Source organism: Felis catus, chromosome A2 (assembly GCF_018350175.1).
Source record: "Felis catus isolate Fca126 chromosome A2, F.catus_Fca126_mat1.0, whole genome shotgun sequence".
Classification (NCBI taxonomy): Eukaryota; Metazoa; Chordata; class Mammalia; order Carnivora; family Felidae; genus Felis; species Felis catus.
Window position 1 is genome coordinate 10343227 of NC_058369.1, and position 24830 is coordinate 10368056.

At 45.3% G+C, this 24830-nt stretch overlaps 1 protein-coding gene across 2 annotated transcripts in view; it reads right to left on the minus strand.

Annotated features, from left to right (window-relative positions):
- Positions 1 to 24830, minus strand: part of ADGRE3 (adhesion G protein-coupled receptor E3) — a 54068-nt gene that overhangs the window by 19717 nt on the left and 9521 nt on the right. The window contains exons 2-7 of one of the 2 annotated variants that reach the window (XM_023246424.2): positions 24114 to 24213; positions 17457 to 17507; positions 15736 to 15858; positions 11505 to 11660; positions 6932 to 6969; positions 194 to 377 (exon numbers count right to left, since the gene is read on the minus strand). In XM_023246424.2, coding sequence (XP_023102192.2) covers positions 194 to 377; positions 6932 to 6969; positions 11505 to 11660; positions 15736 to 15858; positions 17457 to 17507; positions 24114 to 24138 — 577 coding nt within the window. In that variant the 5' untranslated portion in view covers positions 24139 to 24213. Of the gene's footprint in view, positions 1 to 193; positions 378 to 6931; positions 6970 to 11504; positions 11661 to 15735; positions 15862 to 17456; positions 17508 to 24113; positions 24214 to 24830 lie in introns of both variants that reach the window. The other variant, XM_023246420.2, reaches the window with a different exon arrangement.

Below are 24830 nucleotides of genomic sequence, written 5' to 3' on the forward strand. Positions count from 1 at the left end.
TTCCCAACAGTCTCCTTAAATTGTCTCATGCTCTTTTACTCCTCTCTCCCCCTTCTCCTGTCACTATAGATTGTACTCTCTAGAATTCTATATAAATGGACTCAGGCAGCGTGTTTATTTACTTTCTAACTGTGTAACCCAGACTCCAGCTTGTAATAGCCCCCGTGTATATCAGGCCAGCTCCTCTTCTTACCCACAGTACTGTTGTGAATTTTCTGGATTTTTTGTTCTGGGGATTTCAAGGCAGTTTCTAGAACGCTCGATTCTACAGTCTGGAAAAGAGTTGTAGCCCAAGATGCGACTTCTCTCTTCTCTCCCATTGCCCATGGAGTGTCATTAGTGAGAAGTGACTCGAATTTCTCAACAACACGTTGCAGCTTTGGAGACACAAAGAATAAGAAAAAAAAAATCCAATATGATAGATCCCACACCCTGAGGGAAAGTAGAAAGCACGAGAAAGCAGGTTCTGGAGCCCAAGGACCTGGTTGGAATCCTGTCCCTGCCACTGACCAGCTGCATGAACTTGGAAAAATAACTCGATTGCTCTGTGCCTTGGTCTCCTCCTATAAGGATGGGGACAGTAAAAGGGCGCCCTAGAGTTTTGGGGAAGATTAAATGAATAAGAGATGCCACCTTCGAAGAACAGTGTCTGTGCCCAGATGAGGATGGTTATTATGAACGTCTTTTACCATCAGGGAAGTGGTAAGCTTGCGAGGAATAAAACAGTGGTGCTCCAGTAGGGCGATTTTGGCCTCCCAGCGACATTTGGTGATGTCTAGAGACATCTGGATTGTCACCACCGAGGGATGCTCAGTGGGTGGGGGCCAGGGAAGCCGCTGAACACCCTAGAAGGCACAGGACAGCCCTCCCCCACACCGTGGTAAAGAATGACTCAGGCCCAGATGTCAGTGGTGCCAAAGCTGAGGAAAAGTGAAGTTGTTATAGCTCAAAAGATGTTCTAGGGGCACCTGGGTTCCCAGTTGGTTAAACTTCCCACTTCTGCTCAGGTCGTGATCTCAAGGTTTGTGGGTTCAAGCCCCCCCATCAGGCTCTGCACTGACAGTGAGGAGCCTGCTTGGGATTCTCTCCCTCGGCTCCTTCCCCCCACCCTCTCAAAACAAATAAATAAATAAGCTTTCAAAAAAAAAAAAGCCCTATGGGAATACATCTTCTAGCAGTTTCTTTCCTTGTGCAAAAACGAACAAACAAGGGCGCCTGGGTGGCTCAGTCGGTTAAGCGGCTGACTTCGGCTCAGGTCATGATCTCACGGTCTGTGAGTTCGAGCCCCGCGTCGGGCTCTGTGCTGACAGCTCAGAGCCTGGGGCCTGTTTCAGATTCTGTGTCTCCCTCTCTCTGACCCTCCCCTGTTCATGCTCTGTCTCTGTCTCAAAAATAAATAAAATGTTAAAAAAAAATTAAAAAAAAAAACCGAACAAACAAAACAAAACAAAACAAAAACTGAAAAACAAAAAGAAGAGGAAAAGAAAAGACATTCGTCCTAACTGGCCTTTTTAAATCAAGAAATTCATCTACCAAGTGAAGCAAAGACATGAGACAGAGGGTGAAAAGAATGAAGGGCTGCGGTGGAATTTTATAAATATAGGTGTAACAAAATCGTAATGTAGGCGGACTTGAAAGGCTATTTTTACGCGAATCCCCGCATCCTTGTACTTAAAGCGTGGTCCTTGGACCAGCGGCATCAGCATCACCTGGCAGCCTGTTTGGAATGCAGACTCTTGGGGCATGAGTCCAAATCTGCATTTCACCCACTTTCCCAGGGGATTTGTGGGTACGGACGCACCTCAGAGATTGCAGGTTTGGTTCCAGACCCCGGTAGTGAAGTGAATAGCACGGTAAAGCTATTCAAATAAACTTTTTGGTTTCCCAGTACCTATAAAAGTTTTGCTTACACTATACTGTAGTCTATGAAGTGTGCAATAGCAGCATGTCTAAAAAATGTACAAGCCTCACGTCACCCAGTGCTCACCGCAAGTGCACTCCTTAACCTCCATCACCTATTTAACCCATGACCACCGGCTGATGTGTGGAATTGTCGAATCACTATCGTGTCCACCTAAAACTAATATAACACTGTATGTTAACCAACTGGCATTAAAATAAAAACTTTAAGGGCGCCCGGGTGGCTCAGTCAGTTAAGCATCTGACTTCAGCTCAGGTCATGATCTCACGGTCCGTGGGTTCGAGCCCCGCTTTGGGCTCTGTGCTGACAGCTCAGAGCCTGGAGCCTGCTTCAGGTTCTGTGTCTCCTTCTCTCTCTGTCCCTCCCCCACTCACACTCTGACTCTCTCTCTCTCTCTCTCTCTCAAAAATAAATAAACATTAAAAAAAAAAAGCCAACCAATCAATCAACATAAAAAGTGTGCCTTAAGTAAAGGCACATTTTTTACCTTAAGTAAAAAATACTTTATTGCTAAAAAATGCTAATCGTCCCCTGAGCTTTCAGCAGCTCATGATCACTGATCACAGATCAACATAACAGATGTAATAACAATGAAAAAGTTTGAAATACTGTGAAAATGATCAAAATGTGACACAAAGACACGAAGTGAGCAAATGCTGTCGGAAAAATGACGCCAACAGGCTTGTTCTGTAGCGGGGGGGGGACTCCCCAAACTTTCAATTTGTAAAAAACACGATACCTGCGAAGTGCAGTAAAATGAATCCCAACAACACGAGGTAGGGCTGCGTGTTCAGTTACTAGACAGTAAAACCCATCAGGACAGGGACTTTGTCTTCTTCACGAAACAGCATCTAGAACAGTCCCTGGCGGACGTAGGTGCTCAGAGTTCATGGGTGTCATGGATGCTCTTAGGAGGAAAATGCAATCGCACCGAAGAGTTATAAGCAGAGTGATATATAAAAAAGGGCTGCAGGAACATTCAGAACCAGGGTTCGAGCAAATCTTTTTAAGGTTTGGCTCCTTTGGTCTGAGCTTTGTGGAAATCCTGAGCTGAGTTTGCTAGTTTACAAGCAGCCTCCATAGAAAACATACCTCTGTCCACTAAATGACAGCTGAGATGTTCATGGTTGAAACTCATTCGTACAGGGTAGGCACCAGAGCATCTGCCCTTCAGAATTGCTATTGTGGGGCGCCTGGTGGCTCAGTCGGTTAAGCGTCCGACTTCGGCTCAGGTCATGATCTCACGGTCCGTGAGTTCAAGCCCCGCATCAGGCTCTATGCTGACAGCTCAGAGCCTGGAGCCTGTTTCAGATTCTGTGTCTCCCTCTCTCTCTGACCCTCCCCCGTTCATGCTCTGTCTCTCTCTGTTTCAAAAAAAATAAATAAACGTTAAAAAAAAAAAAAAGAATTGCTATTGTAGTGTCTGATCCAGCGAGAGGACTTTGCACCTTTTTCTGGCAACGCATTTTGTTAACTGGGATGTACTTTGGACAACACGAAATGCACCCTCTTAAGGTATAAGGTGCGGGGCAACTTAGAATATGCACGAGGTGGTGCAACCACCACCTCTGTGTAGTTCCAAAACATTTCCAGCATCCCAAGATAAAACCCATGAAGTGATCACTCCCCACGCCCCCTCCCCCCAGCCTCTGGACACCGCTAATCTGCTTTAGTGGATTTGCCTGTCCCGGACATTTCATAGAAATGGAACCTTACACTACGTGACCTTTTGTGTCTGGCTTCCTTCACCCAGCATGATGGTTTCAAGGTCTACCCATGTTGTAACGTGAATCAGAGCTTTACTCCTTTTTATGACTCAATCACATTCTACCCTGGGGATCTACTTTTTAAAAATCCATTCATCTATTGATGGACACTTGGGCTGTTTCTTCCTTTTGACTACTGTGAATAGTGTCGCTATGAACACAGGTGTGCAAGTGTCTGAGTCTCTGCCTTCAGTTCCCTTGGGTATATTCCTAGGAGTAGAATTGCTGCGTCATATGGTAATTCTATGTTCACCTTTTTCTAAATTTTATTTTAGAGAGAAAGAGAGAGAGAGAGAGAGAGAGAGAGAGAGAGAGAGCAAGCAGGGGAGAGAGGGAGAGGGAGACAGAGAATCTCAATCAGGGTGGAGCCCCCCACATGGGGTTCAGTCCCACAACCCCGCGATCATGACCTGAGCTGAAATCAAGAGTTGGATATTCAACTGATTGAGCCATCTAGGTGCCCCACTATGTTTCACGTTTTGAGGAAATGGGCAATGAAACTTCATAATGAAATGTTCCTGTTACATGATAATTACACGATTATTTGTTCACTACTTCAGTGAACACTTGTTGCACTCCCAGTGCGGGCTTGGACTGATTCCTGCCCTCAAGAAGCTCACTGTCTAGGTGGTGACAACACATGACTGTGACTATTGTGGGCCCACCAGAGATAACAATGGAGAACCTAGACGGAAGAAGGTATACTCTGGACCAGGCACTCTGCTAAGTACTCTACATGTATTATTTCATTTAACCTTTCCATCCTTCCAAGGAGGTAGAGGCCATTACTACCCCATCTTACAGATGAGTAAATCAGTCTTGGAGAGTGTGATGGTTAATTTTATGTGTCAACTTGGCTGGGTCAGAGAGTACCCAGCTATATTTGGTCAAGCATGACCCTTGGTGTGTCTGTGAGAGTGTTTCTGGATGAAATGAATATTTGGATGGGTAGATGGACTGATTGCCCTCCCCAACGTGAGTGGGCCTCGTCCAATTGGTTGAGGGCCTGAATAGAACAAGATGTCTGAGCAAGAGGGAACTTTCTTCTGCCTGACTGCCTGCTTGACTGCCTTGAGCTGGGACAGAGGTTTTGTTTCCTTCATGCTTGCCTGAAACTCCAGCTCTTCTGGGTCTCAGGCCTCTGGGTTTGAAGTGGAACAACACCATTGGATGTCCTGAATCTCTGGCTTGTTTACTGCGTATCTTGGGACATGTGGGGCTCCATAATCGCATGAGCCAGTTCCTTATAACATATCTCTTTCTTCTGGGTCCCCTGTTGGTTCCGTTTCTCTGGAGATCCCTGGCTAATACAGAAAGGTTGTGTCATTTTGCCCATGTCACTTGCCACTGAAGTGCTGAGATTTGAACCTCTGACTGTACTTCTGACCTCCCCATCCCTCCAGCAGAAGAACCTGGGGAAGGGGGTATTAACTCATATGGGAGGGCTTACGGAGGCCATCCAGGAGGATGTGATGCTTGAATTGAGTCTTGAGCAGAGAAGAGAGGAAGGAAGCCAGCCAGGTGAGGTACTGGGAACAGAGTTTCAGGTAGAGACAGCAGCATGTACCTGGAGGCCTGGAGCTTGGAGGTCAAGGTGTGAGCAGTCCCTCTGGAGTAGAGCAGGGTGAGGGTGGGGAGTGGGGAGAGGAAGGGACCAGCCCATTCTGCTAGACGATAGATTCTCAGAGACACGGGTCCTTCCTTTGTTAACATTCAGAGTCCATTTACAGAGGCTAAGTGATTGCTACCTAAAAGGCACTTTCTTGGTCTGTCTCGTGTAATTGCCTACAGTATCCATTCCCCTCCCCCTTCCTTTTATTTAAAAAATTTTTTTTAAGTTTATTTATTTACATTGAGATTGAAAGAGAGAGAGAGAGAGAGAGAGAGAGAGTGAGCAGGGGAGAGGCAGAGAGAGAGAGAGACAGAGAGAAAGAGAGAGAGACAGAGAGAAAGAGAGAGAGAGAGAGAGAGAGAGAGAGAGAGAGAGAGAGAGAGAGAGAGAATCCCAAGCAGGCTCTGCACTGTCATCACAAAGCCCTATGTGGACTGGAACTCACGAGGCATGAGATCGTGACCTGAGCTGAAACCAAGAGCCAGATACTTAACTGACTGAGCCACCCAGGCGCCCCTCCCCCTTCTTTTTAATAATTGAATGGATTCCTCAGATTTTATATGGACCATGTTCTCCGTCTGAAGGCCACATTGTCCCAGCCTCCCTTGCAGCTAGTTTTTGGCCGGGCTACCTTCAGCTTCTGGATTGTTGCTTTCAGACAGCTCTCCAAGGAAATGATCACAACTTCATTAGCGTATTATAGAGTGAGTAGATGTATCCCTTTTCCCAACTCTTCCCTCTTCACCCTGTGCTCCAGACAAATTGCCCTGGACTCTATCTCCCCACCACCCACCAATACAAATGCAGCTTTGGAGCAACCTATTTTAGGTCATATCATTGAGGACAAGGTGCTGGGGGATGGTGGAGCAGCAGTATGGGAAGAACGTGGGTACCCTGAAAGGCCTCACCAGCCTGGACTTAGTTAAGTCAGAAAGTAATAAAGACTGGGGAGCCCGGGTGGCTCAGTCAGTCAAGCGTCCGACTTCGGCTCAGGTCATGATCTCGCGGTGTGTGGGTTCGAGCCCTGCATCGGGCTCTGCGCTGATGGCTCAGAGCCCGGAGCCTGCTTCCGATTCTGTGTCTCCCTCTCTCTCTGCCCCTCCCCCACTCACCTCTGTGTCTCTCTCTCAAAAATAAATAAAAACATTTAAATAAAGAAAGTAATAAAGCCCCATCTTTTTAAAGCTATTGGATATTTGGGTCTCTGTACAGTTTCATTTAGTCCACCTTTCTCGGCCTGGGATAAATCCTATCTTTCGGGGGCAGTATATACACACACAGACACACACACATCCGTATGGACACACACACTCTTTCTAACTCTGCCATGAGATACATAGGAATGTACGTATAGCGATAAACACGGCAACCCATATGCATATTTCAGTTATACATAATATAAATTACATATAATATCGTACTATTATATCATAATTAATTTCTATTATAATTAAAAACTATATTAAAATATATTATATACCTTAACATGTAATATGAAATATATATGACATTTATATATGTATGATATACAATGTCTAGCACACATATAGTATACGGTATCCACACCCACATGCTAATTTTGGGCTTTGTGGATACTTGTTATCTGGGTTCCAAGACTCAACTTCTACTCACCTCTTCCGTGTCTCTGGTCGTCTTTGAGGAAGTGGTTTCTGCAAAAGATATAAAGGGAAGTTACTGCTGGAACTGAGAGTGAAAGGGCGGAGAGGTGGACGGGCAGGGTGAACAACTTTGCACCTAGAAGGTCTAAACCCATGCTGTTTATTTTTTTTTTATTTAAAAACATTTTTTTTGTTTATTTTTCAGAGAGACAGAGCGCCAGCAGAGGAGGGGCAGAGAGGGAGGGAGACACAGAATCCGAAGCAGGCTCCAGGCTCTGAGCCATCAGCACAGAACCCGATGCCGGGCTCAAAGTCACAAACTGTGAGATCATGATCTCAGCCCAAGTTGGACGCTTAACCGACTGAGCCACCCAGGCGGCCCTTCTTTATTTTAAAAAATTTTTATTATTACCTGTTAAATTCCAGTATTGTTGACATATAGCATTACATTAGTTTCAGGTGTGCAGTATACCAACTTAACAATTCTGTACATTACTCAGTGCTCATTAGGATAAGCGTACTTTTCATCCCCGTCACTTATTTCACTCATCCCCCCACCCACCTCCCCTCTGGCAACCCCTGGTTTGTTCTCTACAGTTAAGAGTCTGGTTTTTGTTCTTTTTTTTTTTTTTTTTTTCTTTTGAACTCAATTTTTTTATGTTCACGGACAAGGTTGTGCTCTTTTGAGAGATCAGAGTCAAGTTCCTTATCCTGGTGGAAAGCAGTGTTTTTTGATGGGGGGGGGGTCCCATCAAAATGTTGGGTCCCGCCAACATTGCCCCCAGGGGATGTTGGCGATGGCTGGAGACATTTTACCATCACAACTTGTGATGGGGAATGCTACTGGCACCTAGCGGTGGAGGCTTGGGTGCTTCACAGCCTACGATGCACACGGTGGCTCCCAACCACAGAGAATTATTGGACCCCAAATATCAATATTGCTGGGGTAGAGATACTCTGGCATTGAGGAAGCAGGAAAACGTAAACTCTAGATTCTTTAATTCAGTCTTGGCTGGACAAAAATAACCGCAATGGCCGAGGGGACAGGAAATTAGATCCTTCTGGTTTTAAAATTCAGGCTGGCTGCGAACGACAACTGAAACAGGAGTATCAGTTTTTGGTTATCAGCCCTTAACGAGACCTTTGTGCGTAGCTTCTTGGACTTTGTGAGGATCCCCATCTCTATTTTAGGAAAATGAGGAAAGGCCAACACATGCTGACATCCCAGTTAACCATTAGACTGAGGTTAAGTCTATCTAGTAGGATCAGAGAGTTTATATATTATATATTATATATATAATTATATTATATATATTATGTATATAATTATAAAATTTTATTATACATAAATATATTATATATTATATAATATAATATATTTTATTATATTATATAATATATATTTACATATAATTATTATATATATATATATATATATATATATATATTAGAACCAGATGAAATGTGAAACACATTAGCAAACCTCTGTAGGCAGTGTCCTGAGTGCTCTGTATGGTAGTATTTCATTTAAGCCTTACTTAATCCTTGCAACACCCTGTGAAATCTATACCCTGTGAGGTGTATCTACTGATTCAATGAATTAGTGAATTTCTTTTTTTCTCGATGAGCCTGCCTACAGGTTTATCACGTGTTTATCTTTTCAAAGAACCCTCTCTTAGTTTCACTGATTTTTTCTATTGTTTTTTTGAAGTCTTTAATTTATTTCTGCTCTGATTGTTTTTTTTTTTTTTTGGTAGAATATCATTTTATTTATTTTTTTAAATTAAATTTATTTGTTTAAATTCAAATTAGTCAACATATAGTGTAATATTGGTTTCAGGAGTAGAATTTAGCGATTCATCACTTACGTACAACACCCAGGGCTCATCCCAACAAGTGCCCTCCTTAATGGCCTCACCCATTTCACCCACCCCCCACCTCCCCTCCAGCAACCCTCAGTTTGTTGTCTGTATCTAAGAGTCTCTTATGGTTTGCCTCCCTCTCTGTTTTTATCTTATTTTTCCTTCCCTTCTCCTGTGTTCATCTGCTGTGTTTCTTAAATTCTACATATGAGTGAAAGCATATATTTGTCTTTCTCTGATTGACTTATTTCGCTTAGCATAATACACTCTAGTTCCATCTGCGGTTGTCACAAATGGCAAGGTTTCATTCTTTTTCATCGCCAAATAGTATTCCATTGTATATATACACCACATCTTCTTTATCCGTTCATCAGTTGATAAACATTTGGGCGCTCTCCATAATTTGGCTATTGCTGATAGTGCTGCTACAAACATTGGGGTGCAGGTGCCTCTTTGAATCAGCATTTTTGGATCCTTTGGATAAATACCTGGTAGTACATCTGCTCTGATCTTTATTATTTTCGTCCTTCTACTAACTTTGAGCTCTTTTCTTTTTTTCCCTAATTCCTTTAGGTATAAGGTTTAGTGTTTGAGATCTTTTCTTTTTTTTTTTTTTTGTCTCTTGGGGTAGACGTGTATTACTATAAACTTCCTTCTTAGAACTGCTTTTGCTGTGTCCCTAAGATTTTGGGTCAGGGGCGCCTGGCTGGCTCGGTAGGCGGATCATGTGACTCTTGATCTTGATCTTGAAATCTGGAAGATTTCAATCTTCTTAAATGCACTGAGAACTTGCGTTGCGGCCTCTAACATAGAACTATCCGGAGACTGCTCTGTGTGCACTTGGAAAGAATGTGTATTCTGATGTTTTGGGAAGAAATGTTCTGAATATACCTGTTAAGTCCACCGGGTCTCACGTGTCATTCAAAGCCACTGTTCCATTACTGATTTTTGGTCTGGATGATCTATCCAACGATGTAAGTGGGGTGATAAAGCCCCCTACTATCGAGTATTACTGCCAATCTTCCCCTTTATGTCTGTTAATATTTGCTTCATATATTTAGGTGCTTCTATGTTGGGTGCATACGTATTTGCTGTTGTTATATCCTCTTATTGGATTGATCCCTTCATCATTATATAATGGCAGTCCTTATTTTAAAGTTTATCTAGTCTAAGTATCACTACCTCAGCTTTTGGTTTGCTGGTTTATTTACGTTTGCTTGAATATCTTTGTCCATCCCTTCATGTTCAATCTGCACGTGTCTTCATATTTTATTTTATTTTATTTTATTTTATTCCATTTTATTTTATTTTATTTTATTTTGGGGAGGGAAGAGAGAAGGGGACAGAAGATGTGAAGTGGGCTGCATGCTGACAAGTTGATAGCCGCCAGTTTGATGTGGGGCTTGAACTCACGAACCACAAGATCATGACTTGAGCCGAAGTCAGTCACTCAACTGACTGAGCCACCCAGATGCCCCCGATCTGCATGTCTTTAGGTCTGAAGTGAGTCTCTTACAGGGAGCAGATAGATGTGTCTTGGTTTTTAAATCCATTCAGTCACCCTATGTCTTTTGATTGGAGCATTTACGTTTAAAGTAATTATTGATAGATATACCCTATTGATTTTCAAAGCCAGACATTCTGGGGGCTTGCCTTCCTGGTGCAGGTCCCCAGATGGGTGTTGCATGATGTGGAGCCTGAATGCCCTGCTGCTCAGGGAGAACCTTTGTACTGGTGACATCCCTCCAGCCTGTGGGTCACTACAATGGGGGTTTTGGTTCCTGACCTGACCGTGTTTTGCTGCTGTTACCCTCCTTGATGTGGCTTTATTTCCGTGTCTTTACCTGTGGAAGAGCTGTTCGGCTAGTCTTCGGGTCACTCTCAGAGAGAGTTGCTCTAATGTAGTTGCAGCTTTGGTGTCTTCATGGGGGGAGGTAAGTTCAGGATGTTCCTACCCTACCATCTACCCCTCGCTTCTTCTAGCTATCACCTCCCATATTTCTTGTGCAAAGGTTTCCCTGTCTATGTGGTTTCCGTGAGAGTGCTCATGCTTATACAAGATGGTGCCTCTCCTGGATAGAGATCCAAAGGTGGGCATATGACTCAAACTGGACTAATTGGTACATTTCCAAACAATTTGCAGTTAGATCCAAAAGAGAGTCAACTGATTGATCTTTGAGTGCTTGGATCATTAACCATGGTAAGATTTGGACTTGGCGGCCATATTTCCTGTCCTGCGGACTAAGAAGGCAGAGAAAGCCAGTTCGTGGTGAAAAAGAAGAAAGGGGCAGACCCAAAGAGTATCAGAGACTGAGGTGCCCTGATCGTGTGCACTAGAGTCCCCTGTTTCAGTTCATTCCAGAAGCCCAGCTGTATTTTTGTCCTCGAGTTCCAAGACACATCCAAGCATCCTTATCATAAATTCATCTTTTCTGCTTAAGTTAGCCTGAGTGAGTTCCTCTTTGCAATTCAAAGAATCCTGTCTTAGCACCTCATTACCCCCATTTCCAAAGGCCTCTTGTCTTATTAACCCCATTATTTCTCTATACTTCCTTCTTTCCTTTTTTACCTCCTCTTTCCATCATCGATTTACCTCCAGAAAATGGAAACATGTCCTAGCCTCACCACACACACACACACACACACACACACACACACACACTTTCTGGCATTAGATTCGATGAAAAACAAAGAAGGGAGACAGGAAGACAAGACGTTTCTTACTTTGACAAGTGTTCGCATTGGAATTCTCGAATTGTGTGTCCCCAGAGAGGAGTTTGTACCCAGGATTACAGTGGCAGTGGAAACTTCCTTCGACATTCTGGCATGCAGCGTTAAGTCCACAATATATGCTAATGGGTGGTTTACATTCATCAATGTCTGGAACACAAAAGAGGAATTTAGACATTCATTTGACAAAGATTTATGGAGCATCTAATACACGCCAGAGGCTATACCCGTTCCACCAGGGTCTGTCCTGGCTTTCTGGGACAACTCAGTCAAGGTAATGGGTTGTCTTTGTTCTTCCCTTTCCTCATTGACTTTGGTTGGGTTCTCTGAGAAGCAGGCATTGAGATAAGAATTCATGGGCAAGTACTTCATGTGGGAGGTGATCTCAGAAGACACTGGAAGGGAGGTGGTGAAATGAGACAGGGAAAGGACAGCAGAAAATAAAGAGGTAAGTTTCCATTGTGGGCGATAGGGACTCAATTCCCCTGGGAACCTCTGGGAGGTGGTGTAGAGCACACACTTCAGAGGCACTTTCCAAGGGGTGGGGGGCTGGGATATTTATCCGCGAAATCGTTCTCTCTTTTAAGTTTTTATTTAAATTGTAGTTACTTAACATACAGCGTAATATTGGTTTCAGGAGTAGAATTTGGTGATTCGTCACTTCCACACATCACCCAGTGCTCATCGCAACACATTACTCGGTGCACATCCCTCCTTAATGCCCATCACCCATCTAGCTTACCCCCTCCCACCTCCCTCCATCAACCTTCGGTTTATTCTCTATAGCTAAGGATCTCTTATGGTTTGCCTCCCTCTCTCTCTCTCTTCCCCTTCCCCTATGTTCATCTGTTTTGCTTCTTAAATTCCACATATGATCAAAATCATGGTATCTATCTCTCTCTGACTTATTTTGTTTCGCACAATACACGCCAGTTTCATCCAAAGATTTCATTCTTTTTTATGGCGGAGTAACAGTCCACTGTATAGATATACCACATCTTCTTTATCCCCTCATCAAGTGACGGACGCTTGGGCTCTTTCCATGCTCTGGCGACGGTTGATAATGCTTTTGTCTGCCCAATCTTACCATTTATCGGGAAAGCAGTGGGATAGCTTACTCCCTGATACTCCCACCTGTCCCGAGCATGAGCTGAGGGGTCTCCGGTAGCCCGAGAGAGCCTTAGACTTGGCAAAAGAATGGCCAAGGCCGAGGGCATCTAAAGTGGAATACTGACCATGTCTGCTGTTATGAATGTTTGTAGGTCTCCTCAATTCAATATGTTGAAATCCTAACTCCCCGTGTGGCTGTGTTTGGAAATGGGGTGTCTAAGGATGGAACAGGCTAAATGCGATCATGAGAATGGGGCCCCGATCTGATAGGATTAGTGTCTGTAGAAGAAGAGACACGAGGGCTTCCTTCCCTGCCCGACCACTGTGTGTGTGCAGTGACGAAAGGCCATGTGAAGAGACAGCAAGGAGACAGACACCTTCAAGCCAGGAAGAGAGGTTTTCTCCAGAAAAGAGAACAGCCAGAACCTCGACCGTGGGCTTTCCAGCCTCCAGAACGGCGAGAAAATAAACTTCTGTTGTTTAAGCAGCCCGGTCCGTGGTGTTTTGTTACAGCAACTCGGGCACAGTCATACACCTGCTAGATTAACCGACTGAGGGAGAATGTCTTGATTAAGTCAACATGTCTCCAGTCCTGAGGGTCCCCGTCGCCCCTTTCCAAATGTCACGCGGGTGGTGAGGATGTCCCCATCCGATCTGGCAAACACGAAATGGGGAATTTTCAGACTGTGACATAGCGTCGCAGATGAGCTTTGCTGCCTGCTCCATCGCCATTCTCTTTTGAGGAAGCCAGACGTGACGGTCTCGTTCCCATCTCGCAGGCACTCTGTCCCCCAGCCTCCCCGTGTCAGCTTTCAGGTCGCACCCCTAAGCCAATGGAAAGTAAGGATGTTCTCCCTGGGGAGCCGGCAAGGAACCTCAGTGAGCGTGAGACAGAAGTGGCCGCAGAGGAATGAGCCTCAGATGGTGCTGCGTTCCCTCTGCAGTCCCGCAAGCTTGAAGACAGTTCTGTGACCCGTGGGAGGGTCGCTGATGGATCACGCGGATAAGAGGACGGAACACTCCCCACCTGGGCAGGATAGAACCTTCTCGCGAAAGTGAACAGCCGAGAGAGCGCCCGGCGCGAAGCAAGCACAGGAGAAAGTGACCCAAATAAAGGACAGATGGCAAGCGTGGAACCAGGAAGAAGAGAAACCTCAGCCTGTGGGCAAAGGCAGGGCAGGGGAAGCAGGGGCGAGCAGGGAACCCTGAGAAGATGTGAACTTCACCGGGATGTGGCAGGGGAGCTAAGGAGGGGGGTGAAACAACAGCGTTCTCCGGATCTCACTTCTTTCCTGGGGGAGGGGAAGCAAGGGTGAAATGAAGCAGCTTTTTCTTTTTCTTTCTTTCTTTCTTTTTTTTTTTTTAATTCCTGTATCGTTAACACACAGGGACGTGTGTTGTATTAATTTCAGGTGCATAGCGCGGTGACCCTACGCTTGTTACTCGGTGCCCATCACGGTGAGTTCGCTCTTCATTCCTTTACCTGAAACGAAGCGTCTTGCTGGGGAAAACAGTGCATCTTGGCGGGGGGAGTAACTGCTGAGTTTGGAAGACGATGGCACAGACACACATGGGTGATTATGAAATTAAGAGAAGAGGAGGTCGCCGTGAAGGGGATGGAAAAGTCTATCAGAACTTCCAAATAAATGAAAGAAGATGCTGATTTCGTGAATTTCTTTCTTTCTTTCTTTCTTTCTTTCTTTCTTTCTTTCTTTCTTTCTTTCTTTCTTTCTTTCTTTCTTTTTTTCTTTCTTTCCTTTCTTTCCTTTCCTTTCCTTTCCTCCCTTCCCTCTCTCTTTTTCTTTCTTTCTTTCTTTCTTTCTTTCTTTCTTTCTTTCTTTCTTTCTTTCTTTCTTTTTCTTTCTTTCTTTCTTTCTTTCTTTCTTTCTTTTTTTCTTTCTTTCTTTCTTTCTTTTTTTCTTTCTTTCTTTTCTTTCTTTCCTTTCCTTTCCTTTCCTCCCTTCCCTCTCTCTTTTTCTTTCTTTCTTTCTTTCTTTCTTTCTTTCTTTCTTTCTTTCTTTCTTTCTTTCTTTCTCTTTCTTTCTTTCTTTCTTTCTTTCTTTCTTTCTTTCTTTCCTCCCTTCCCTCTCTTTCTTTCTTTCCTCCCTTCCCTCTCTCTCTCTTTCTTTTTCTTTCTTTCCTCCCTCCCTTCCTTTCTCCATTCCCTTTTTCTTTCTTTTTCTCTTTCCTCCCTCCCTTTCTTTCCTTTCTTTCTTCCTTTCTCTTTGCTCCCTCCCTTCCTTCCCTCTTTTTCTTTCTTTTCTTTTCTTTCTTTCCTTTTTCTCTCTTTTGTCCCTCCCTTCCCTTTTCTTTCTTTATTTTCCTTTCTTTCTTTCCTTCTTTCTTTTCTCTTTCTTCCTTTCTTTCTTTTTTCTTTCTTCCCTCCCTTCCTTCCTCCCTTCCCTCTCTTTCTTTTTCTTTCTTTCCTCCCTCCCTCCCTTCCTCCCTTTCCTCTTTCTTTCTCTCTTTCCTCCCTCCTTTCCTTCTTCCCTTTCTTTCTTTTTCTTTCCTTTTCTGTTTCCCCCCTCCCTTTTTGTCTTTTCTTTGTTTGTTTCTTTCTTCTCTTTTCTCCCTCCCTTCCTCCCCTTTCTTTCTTTCCCTTTCTTTCTTTTCTTTCTCTTTCTTTCTTTCTTTCTTTCTTTCTTTCCTTTTTCTTTTTCATCCCTCCCTTCCTCCCTTCCTCTTTCTTTCTTTCTTTCTTTCTTTCTTTCTTTCTCTCTCCTTCCTCCTTTCCTTTCTCCCTCCTTTCCCCCGTTCTTAAAGATGTTACTTTTAAGTTTATTTAATTTTAGAGAGAGAGAATGAAAGAGGAAAGAAAACACCCATGCCTGTGGGGGGATGGGCAGAGAGAGAGGGAGACAAAAGATCCCAAGCAGGTTCTGCGCTGACAGCAGAGAGCCCAATGTGGGGCTCAAACTCAGGAACCATGAAATCATGACCCGAGCCCAAGTCAGACACTTAACTGACTGGGCCATCGAGGTGCCCCGGAAGCATTTCTTTCTTGATGAGTGTTGAGCCAATAGATTTTTCCGCGTGGCAGTCACCACCCACAGGAGTCCCCATGCTGCCTCCCTTCCACTCCCGCCACCGGGTGGTTTGAAAATTACCCCTTTACCATTGCATGTCTCAAGGGGGAATGTGAAGAATTTCTTCCCAGAGTCAGAAGCGTATCCAGAGTCGCAGGTACAGTAAGTGCCGTGGACACAGAAAGCGTGTTGGGGGCACTGTGGACAGGTAGCTGCTGCAGGGAAAAGAGGGGGCAGGTCAGATGTCAGCGGGGTTGAGAGATGTCTATTACCATTTGGCTTTGCCTCTCTGACTGGGGCCTCTTCAGGATGAGGAAGCCTACACCCTTTTCCTCTTTTGAGATCTTAAGTACATTACAAAACGAGAGCTACGAAACCCAAGTTACAGAACAAAGTGAGGATTCGTTTGCATGACAGAGGTCTGGAGTTGGCGTTAATTTTCACACAAAAATTTCAATGCAATATAATGGTGCTATTCTCAAGATCGGCACAGTATTTTTATTTTTACTTATTTAGTTATTTAAGTTTTTATTTAGTTATTTTGAGAGAGAGGGAGGGAGGGGCAGAGAGAGAGAGAGAGAGAGAGAGAGAGAGAATCCCAAGCAGGTTCCGCACTGTCAGTGCAGAGCCCTCTGCAGGGCTGGGTCTCACCAACCGTGAGATCATGATGTGAGCCGAAATCAGGAGTCGCGCGCTTAACCCACTGAGCCACCCAGGTGCCCCCATTGCAGAATCTTTAAAAGGGGGGAATGGATTGGTTAAGACCCTGGGGTCGATCCTGGCTCCACAACTTATCAGCCGTGTGTCTTTGCATCTCTCTGTGCCTTGTACCCTCATCTGTAAAATGGATTATTGTGAAGAGTAAGTGAATTAATACATGTAAAGTGTGTTGGGCAGTGCCTGGCACACAAGACGTATCAGCTAGGATTATAAAAACTTGAAAGTGTAGGGACCCACAGGAGGTATATTCGGATACGGGTTCACATTATCTTTGCAAGTCTATGTATGACTCCAAATAGATAGAGATACGCTAATGACCTTAAGGTGGGCCCTCTTGGGAATGATTGGAGCCGAGGAAGTATCTCGAACACTCCCTATGCGGTGTTCACAGGGAGAGGGGACTGGGAACCTGATGGGGGCCACAATGCAGTCTGGCTACTCAGAATGCATCCCCCAGCAGTTGGTTAGAAATGCAGAAGCTCAGGCCCCACCCTTACACCTGCTGAATCAGAATCTAGTGAGATCTCTAGGGGATTAAAGTTAGCCTTAAGTCATCTTGTTTATTTTTTTTGTTTTTGTTTTGGTGCCTCGCTTATTATCAGAATAAAATGATTACCGTCCTGCTCTGTCTCTCCCCTCTGGAGTGCTCACTTCACTTCCTTTGTGTGTTTTAGCCTCTGTTCTATTTCTACATTGGGCACATTGTGGTGACTGAAAAAAAATGAACAAAGGACACTACAGTAAAAAGATACATTAAGGGGTGCCTGGCCGACTCCGTTGGAAGAGCGTGTGACTCTTAATCCTGGGGTCGTGAGTTTGAGCTCCACATTGGGTGTAGAGATTGCATAAATAAATAAAACCTGGGGCGCCTGGGTGGCTCGGTCGGTTAAAGGGTCTGACTTCGGCTCAGGTCATGATCTCACGGTCCGTGGGTTCGAGCCCCGCGTCGGAGCAAGCATCCCCAAGTTCTACTCCCAGAACAAGCCTCTTTGCTCTAGCCCATTGGAGGATGTGAGTGGTCCCAGATGTACCCTTGGTCTCCACCTTTCCTGGTCTCGGACTATGGAGAAGTCAGGCGTTGAACACTTACCTTTGGTCATCTGAGCCATGACTTCTGACAAACTCAGCAGAAAACAGAGTCCTGGAACAGGGAAGCAGAAGGGAGACACGTGAGATGGCTGTGGAAAGATTCCAGGAAATTCTCCAAGGGCTGTGTACCCGCTATCCACTGCTACATAAAAACCATCACAAAATGTAGTGGCTTAAAACAGCGAGGTTCATTTTATCATCTCTCATGATTTCTTTGCTTTGGGAAGGGCTCAGCTGGGTGATTCTGGCTTGGGGTTTCTTACACGGTTGCAGTTAGGCAGTGGCTGGGGCTGGAGCAGCTGGGAACTGACTGTGCATTGTCACCCCTTTATGGAGCCTTAGACTTGGGGAGTTTGGCCTTCCTCCCAACATGGCAACCTTGGGCAGGCAGCTTCCATGGCAGTTCAGAACTCTAAGAAGGAGTTTCCCCGCCAACGGGCTATGTGTCCTGTTAAGATCCAGCCCTGGAAGCCATGAAACTCCACTCCTATCACATTCTCCTGGTTACAAGCAAGTCGCCAATCCACTCAGATTTACGTGGATAAGAAACAGTCTTCCTCTTGAGGGAAGATGGGCAAGGTTCTAGAAACACTTCTTAGAAGGGAAGTACTGTTTTTGCCTTCCTTCTTGGGAAATGTGGGCTGCCTCTACTGTGGCTGATCAAGTGCTCCTTCCTCTTCCCCAAAACTTCCCAGCGTTTGGTGGTGTCATCAGCGTGTTCCTGCTTGGGTAAAGACCTGAAGACAATGGATAGATGGGTGGCTTCTCTTTCCCTTTCCTGAGAAATCCGACACCACTCTGATAGCTAGTTCTCCCCTCGCCTTCTTTTCATTCTTATTACATACCAATATGTAGAATTATTTTCCATTTGCAAGGATAGTACTAACAGCTGGTATGGTGCAGGAATTGGCCAATCAGAATGGACTCTGGACCCCCTTCTCTACTCCAGCAGATGTTAATGTAGATGCCCAATTATGGGGAGGTGGGTTGGGTCCCAGGGCAGGGTTTGGGTGGGCAGGAGTGTCGTGGGAGCTGGTCCTGGGCAATGATTGGTGTGGGCACAAATGGTGTGGGAATCTTTCAATATGAACAACCAACCAATGGCTCCTATAGTGCCCACTTGTTGAAGTTTAGCTCTGGTGACTAGTCACTTTATTTGCAACTTTGGTTATCCCTTGAGAAAGTGGCTTCTGCAGATGAATGGATACAGAAAATGTGACATATATATAATGGAATACTAGTTGGCCTTAAAAAATAAGAAAGTCCTGTCACTCGTGGCAACATGGATAAACTACAGGACATTATTCTGAGTGAAATAAGTCAAACACAGAAGGGCAAATACTGTATGATTTCACTTAACGTGAAATATCGAAAGGAGTCACACTCATAGTAGCAGAGAACAGATTGGTGGTTAGCAGGGGCTAGGGGGAGAAGGAAATGGGAAATTGCTTTTCAATGGATATAAAGTTTTTGTTATATAAGGTAAGTTCTGGAGACCTGCTGTAAAACCTAGTACCTGTAGTTAACCATACAGTGTTGTGCAGTCCAAGATGCATTAAAAGAATGGATCTCATTTTATGTGTTCTTACCAAACACACACACACACACACACACACACACACACACACAGGGAAATTTTTGTAGGTGAAATGTTTGGTATCTTCATTGTGGTGACGGTATTGTGGGTGTAAGGTGTATACATACGTACAAACTTATCAAGATGTATATACTAAATGTGTGCAACTTTTTGGTCTATCGATTATACCTCAATAAAGCTAAAATTAAAAAAGAAAGTGGGTCCTGGCAATGGAAGGGTCTCTGTTAACCAAGTTGGGCGACGGGTGTAGGTCAGGGTGGACCAGTTAGGTAGAGCTGGGGTGAACTTCAATTCCTGTACATAGAGGACTGAGATCAGGGGATTGAGAGAGTCTGAGGCCGACAGTCTGGAGAAGATGGGGGTGTGTGGCTTCCCTGGGGAGGTCCAGAACATGTATCAGCTGGTGGCTGTGAAACAACACTTACAGGGAATTTTTGGAGTAAAAGGCAGCATGCCCTGGGATGCAACCACTCCCTCCATCCTGTCTATAAACACGCCAGTGAAACCCCCTTGGAGAGAGATACCATGTCTTGGAGAGGGGATTTCTTTGGTGGGGGTGGGACAAAATTCTAAGGCCAGCCTCTACAACGTCTAAGGGGAATTGAGTTCTCATTCCATGCCAGGCATTGTTCTAAGCACCCTAGGCACGTGCCCTTAATCTAGCTTTGCAATGACTTCAGGAAATGAGTGCTGGTAGCATGATCCCAGTTGTGCAGATGAAGAAACAGAGACACAGAGAGGCGCCTGGGTGGCTCAGTTGGCTAAGCATCTGGCTTCGGCTCAGGTCATGTTCTCGTGGTTTGTGGGTTCGAGCTCCGCATCAGGCTCTGTGCTGACAGCTCGGAGCCTGGAGCCTGCTTCCGATTCTGTGTCTCCCTCTCTCCCTGCCCCTCCCCCCCCCCCCCCCCGCTCACACTCTCTCTATGTCTCTCAAAAATGAATACTAAAAAGAGAGAGAGAGAGAGAGAGAGAGAGGCACAGAGAGACTAAGTAACTTGCTCCACTTCCCAGAGCTAGGCAGGGGCAGAGCTGAGATTCAAGTCAGGCTCTGGGCTCCTGCTGATAACCTATCAACCCACATGACCTCTCTTTCAGAAATCCCACACGTGCTGCATGCATGGAGGTGCCATTGACAGCGACAGGTTTACAGTGACAACGACTGGAGGAAAGGGTACCTTTTCTTCCAGTAGATGCTGCTCCCCAGATATGACAGTCCAGTAGAAGGGGTGATATGTTACTTGGTCATTTGGGGGGCAATCTAGACCGACTGCAGGATTTGGGAGACAAAGCCCTATGGGCTAGCGGCAACCCTTTAAGAATGGGAGGGAGGGCAATGCTACCTCTTTTTGGGTTTCCCTTTATGAGTTTCTGGTGGTTGTGAAATTACCACGAATTTAGTGGCTTAAAAACAACAGAAATGTATTCTCATATGGTTCCGTAGGCCAGACGTCCAAAGTTAGCCTCACTGGGCTAATATTAAGGTTATCAGTGGGGCTGCTTCCTTTTGGAAGTTCTAGGGGAGAATCCATGACCTTCCACTTCTGGCTGTCAGAGGTGACCCACATTCCGCGGCTGACGGTCTACCCTCAAAACGAGCAGTCGAGTATTTTCCTTCCCTTCTGGTCTCCTGCCACCCTCTTAAAAGGACGCCCATGGTTAGAAGAGGCTCGCTTGTATAATCCAGGATAATCTCCCCATCTCAAGATCCTTAGCATAATCCATATCTGTAAAGTCCCTTTGAGCATGTGACGTTGCTTGGGACATGACACCTCAAAACATGCTGCTGTGGCATGTTGCTTATTTTATAGAGTGGAAGGCACTTGAGAAACAGCACTTGCAGGGAGGGCTTTCTGACCTACCTTTTCCTGCTTAGAATCAGGCCGTAACATTTCCCCCGAGAGAGAGGTGCCCTCCCTGTGCCAGGAAGCGAGGGATGTCCTTACCACCAGACTGGGAATGCACACTGAAATGGATCTGTATAAACACACTCATTGGAACGGCCCTTGGCTTCCCCCAGTTATCCCTCCAACAGACCTCCTAGTCACTTTCGCACCATTCACCATCCCTAGCCCCAACCCCTCCGTCTTGTCCCTTGACAAAGTCGTCATTTCTTTGTCGAAAAGGCACAAAAGCTTTGTGCTCTGGTGTCACTTTCCTGGGTCTTTGTTCTCTTGTGAAGGCTCCCGTGTACATGTTGCAGGGTAATGAAACTTGTCTGCTTCTCTCCTGTTAATGTCTTATGTCAGCTTAATTCTTATTCTCGGCCAGAGACCCTAAGAGGGTAGAGGTGAAGTTTTTCCTCCCCTACGCTCATATGGTAACATATTCACAGGCTGCAGGGGATTAGGACATTGACATCTTTGGGGGGCTGTCGTTCGTCCTTCCGTGCTGCCTGCATTAAAGAGGGTGCTCGTTGTGATCAGTTACTTACACAACCGCATTCATGGACCATTTTGAATAGTTTTGTTTGTCCAATGAATATATTCTCAGCTGGGCTGTGGACTGCTTAGCGGCAGGGTCCTGGCATATTTCCTAATACATTTAAATTTCCCTTCCCCCGACTTTGGTATAATAATTACTTTGCAGAAGTGGCCTAACACTACACCTGCCCAAATGACGAATATAACTCACAGAGCCAAGTAGTAAAACATATAGGTTGAAAAGCGTTTCCTAGTTCCTGAGGCTCAGGCAGCCGGGGCACCACCACATTTTCTTTTCTTTCTTTCTTTTTTTTTTTTTTTTTAAATCTTTTTAACATTTATTTATTATTGAGAGACAGAGAGACACAGAGCATGAGCAGGGGAGGGGCAGACAGAGAGGGAGACACAGAATCCGAAGCAGGCTCCAGGCTCTGAGCTGTCAGCACAGAGCCCGACGCGGGGCTCGAACTCACAAACCGCGAGATCAGGACCTGAGCCAAAGTCGGACGCCCAACCGACTGAGCTGCCCAGGTGCCCCAACCACCACATTTTCTCAAGCCTAGTCCTCAGGGCCTCCTTCCAGTCCAGCCAGCAACCTGTGCTCAATACTATGTGCGTGCGTCTTAAAATTGGGGTTTCCCAAGAGTTATGAGCATGCCAGCATCCCACAGTTCTAAGAAACTTTAGAAATCATCCACTGACTCTTTTTGTCAATGAGGAAACCGGTCTGGAGGTCAAGTGGCTTGGACACTATTTGTGCAAGTTGTTTAATTGCTTTGATTCCTTATATGAAACAGGGAGACAGCATTGCCTACCTCCTGGGGTTGGGGGTGATGACATAAACGAGGGCATGTGTGAAGTGTAATATCTGGCAGAAATCACTCCGTAAATGCTAGCTGTCCCCACGATCATTTTGTTTGCACTAGAATCCAATTCTTTTTTTTTTAAAAGATTTTTTTTAATGCTTATTTATTTTAGAGAGAGACGGGCAGAGGGAGAGAGAGAGAGAGACAGAGACAGAGACAGAGACAGAGAGACAGAGCATGAGAAGGTGAGAGGTAGAGAGGGAGACCCAGAATCCGAAGCAGGCTCCAGGCTCTGAGCTGTCAGCACAGAGTTCAACCCAGGGTTCGAACCCACGAACCGCGAGACCATGACCTGAGCCAAAGTCGGATGCTCAGCTGACTGAGCCACCCAGGTGCCCCGAGAGCTTATATTATTTTGATAGACTTTATGATCTACCACCTGCCTCTGCAACTAAACAGCTGTGAGACTTGAACCAAGTCCCATAACCTCTCTGTGATGGTATTTTGTAACATTCACGTGAAGAATTTGGTACAATAATGCAGGTAAAACTATTTTAGCTTGATGTGAGGCTAGAGTAAGTGCTCAATAAATGTAAGCTTTGGTTGATATTATGGTTATTGGTATGATTGATATTATGGCTATTGGTATTGCTATTTGATCTGGAGCCGGAAGGCTGGACGGGACTTCAGAGTTGGGAAACCGTCTACACAGAGGTGGCGACTGAAGCCACAGGATCAAGAGATTCCGGGAGCGGGAGCAGAAAGACGAGTCCCTGAGCAGAATCCTGTGGGAGGAGCATAATGGCAAAGAATTGGAGCCAGGCGGCTTGGGTTCGAGTCCTGTTATTTACAAGCTGTGTGACCTTGGGCAGGTAACACAATCTCTCTGTGCTCGTTATTCTCATCCCTAAGATGAGGAAAATACTGGTACCCACCTCATCGGCCCACTGTGAGGACTGAATGGGTTAATACATACAAGGTGCATAGTGAGTGCTCGAAAATGTTGCTTGTTGTTCATATTCTTGGCACAGGACAAAGAAAAAGGATGGGGGGGGAGAGAATGGCGAGAGAGGTAGAGAAAAAGTCGGATCAGTGCCAGGTCACACAATTATCAAGGAGGAGAGGATGTCAAACAGAAAACCTGTGAAGATGAATATGAACAAGTCCTTGGATTGGACCATCAGGAACATTTTAGGGATATTTGACAATGCAGTCTGAACAGGGTGGTGAGGAAAGAAACCATAAGCCAAGGGGAAGAAGGGAATTTTTTTTTTTTTTAATGTTTATTTATTTTTTTTTAAAGATTTTTTTTTTTCAATGTTTATTTATTTTTGGGACAGAGAGAGACAGAGCATGAACGGGGGAGGGGCAGAGAGAGAGGGAGACACAGAATCGGAAACAGGCTCCAGGCTCTGAGCCATCAGCCCAGAGCCTGATGTGGGGCTCGAACTCACGGAGCGCGAGATCGTGACCTGGCTGAAGTCGGACGCTTAACCGACTGCGCCACCCAGGCGCCCCAAATGTTTATTTATTTTTGAGAGAGACAGAAACAGAATGCGAGCGGGTTGGGGCAGAGAGAGAGGGAGACACAGAATCGGAAGCAGGCTCCGGGCTCTGAGCTGTCAGCACAGAGCCCGACCCAGGGCTTGAATTCATGAGCTGTGAGATCATGACCTGAGCCGAAGTAGGACGCTCAACCGACGGAGCCACCCAGGCGCCCCAGAAGAGAATGTTTAAAGCAGAGCAGAAGAAAGAGAAGGAAAAGACAGCTGATTGTTGAACCCACTAGCTCGGTTCAATCCCAAGGTCACAGTGAATCCCAAGGTCACACATACCTGGAAGGAGTGATGGCCCTTGCATTCCTGCATGTAGGTAACCTTTGCCAGCCAGCTCTTGAAGCTCCTCACTGTGCTTTTAAGCTGACCACCTCTCTGACTGCAAGGAAATATTAGGAGACTTGATACACATACCTTAGGTTAGCTGACTAAGGAAATTTCTATCAGAAAAGGGAACTTGTTCTTGTCTTTCACCACCAGGCCCATGGTTCTGCTTTTTTGTTTATTTTCTGTATGTTTTCTGCACTCATTTTTTTTTAAATATTTTTTTTTTTCCCAACGTTTATTTATTTTTGGGACAGAGAGAGACAGAGCATGAACGGGGGAGAGGCAGAGAGAGAGGGAGACACAGAATCAGAAACAGGCTCCAGGCTCCGAGCCATCAGCCCAGAGCCCAACGCGGGGCTCGAACCCACGGACCGCGAGATCGTGACCTGGTTGAAGTCGGACGCTTAGCCGACTGCGCCACCCAGGCGCCCCTCTGCACTCATTTTCATATGCTCCTTTGGTGGTAGGTTTTCATAGCTATTGTTGATTGCCCTTGGGGTGACAGAATCAACTGACCATAGGAGAGGAATGCCTTTTAGTTACAGAGCATTATCTGAGGAGTGGGAAGTGACTTTGGTGTCAAAATCAAGCTTCAATAACGCTGTGGTTTTGAGTTGGGTAAGCCAGAATTTAGGGTATCTCTGTTGGTATCTCAAGTTACTGGAGCAG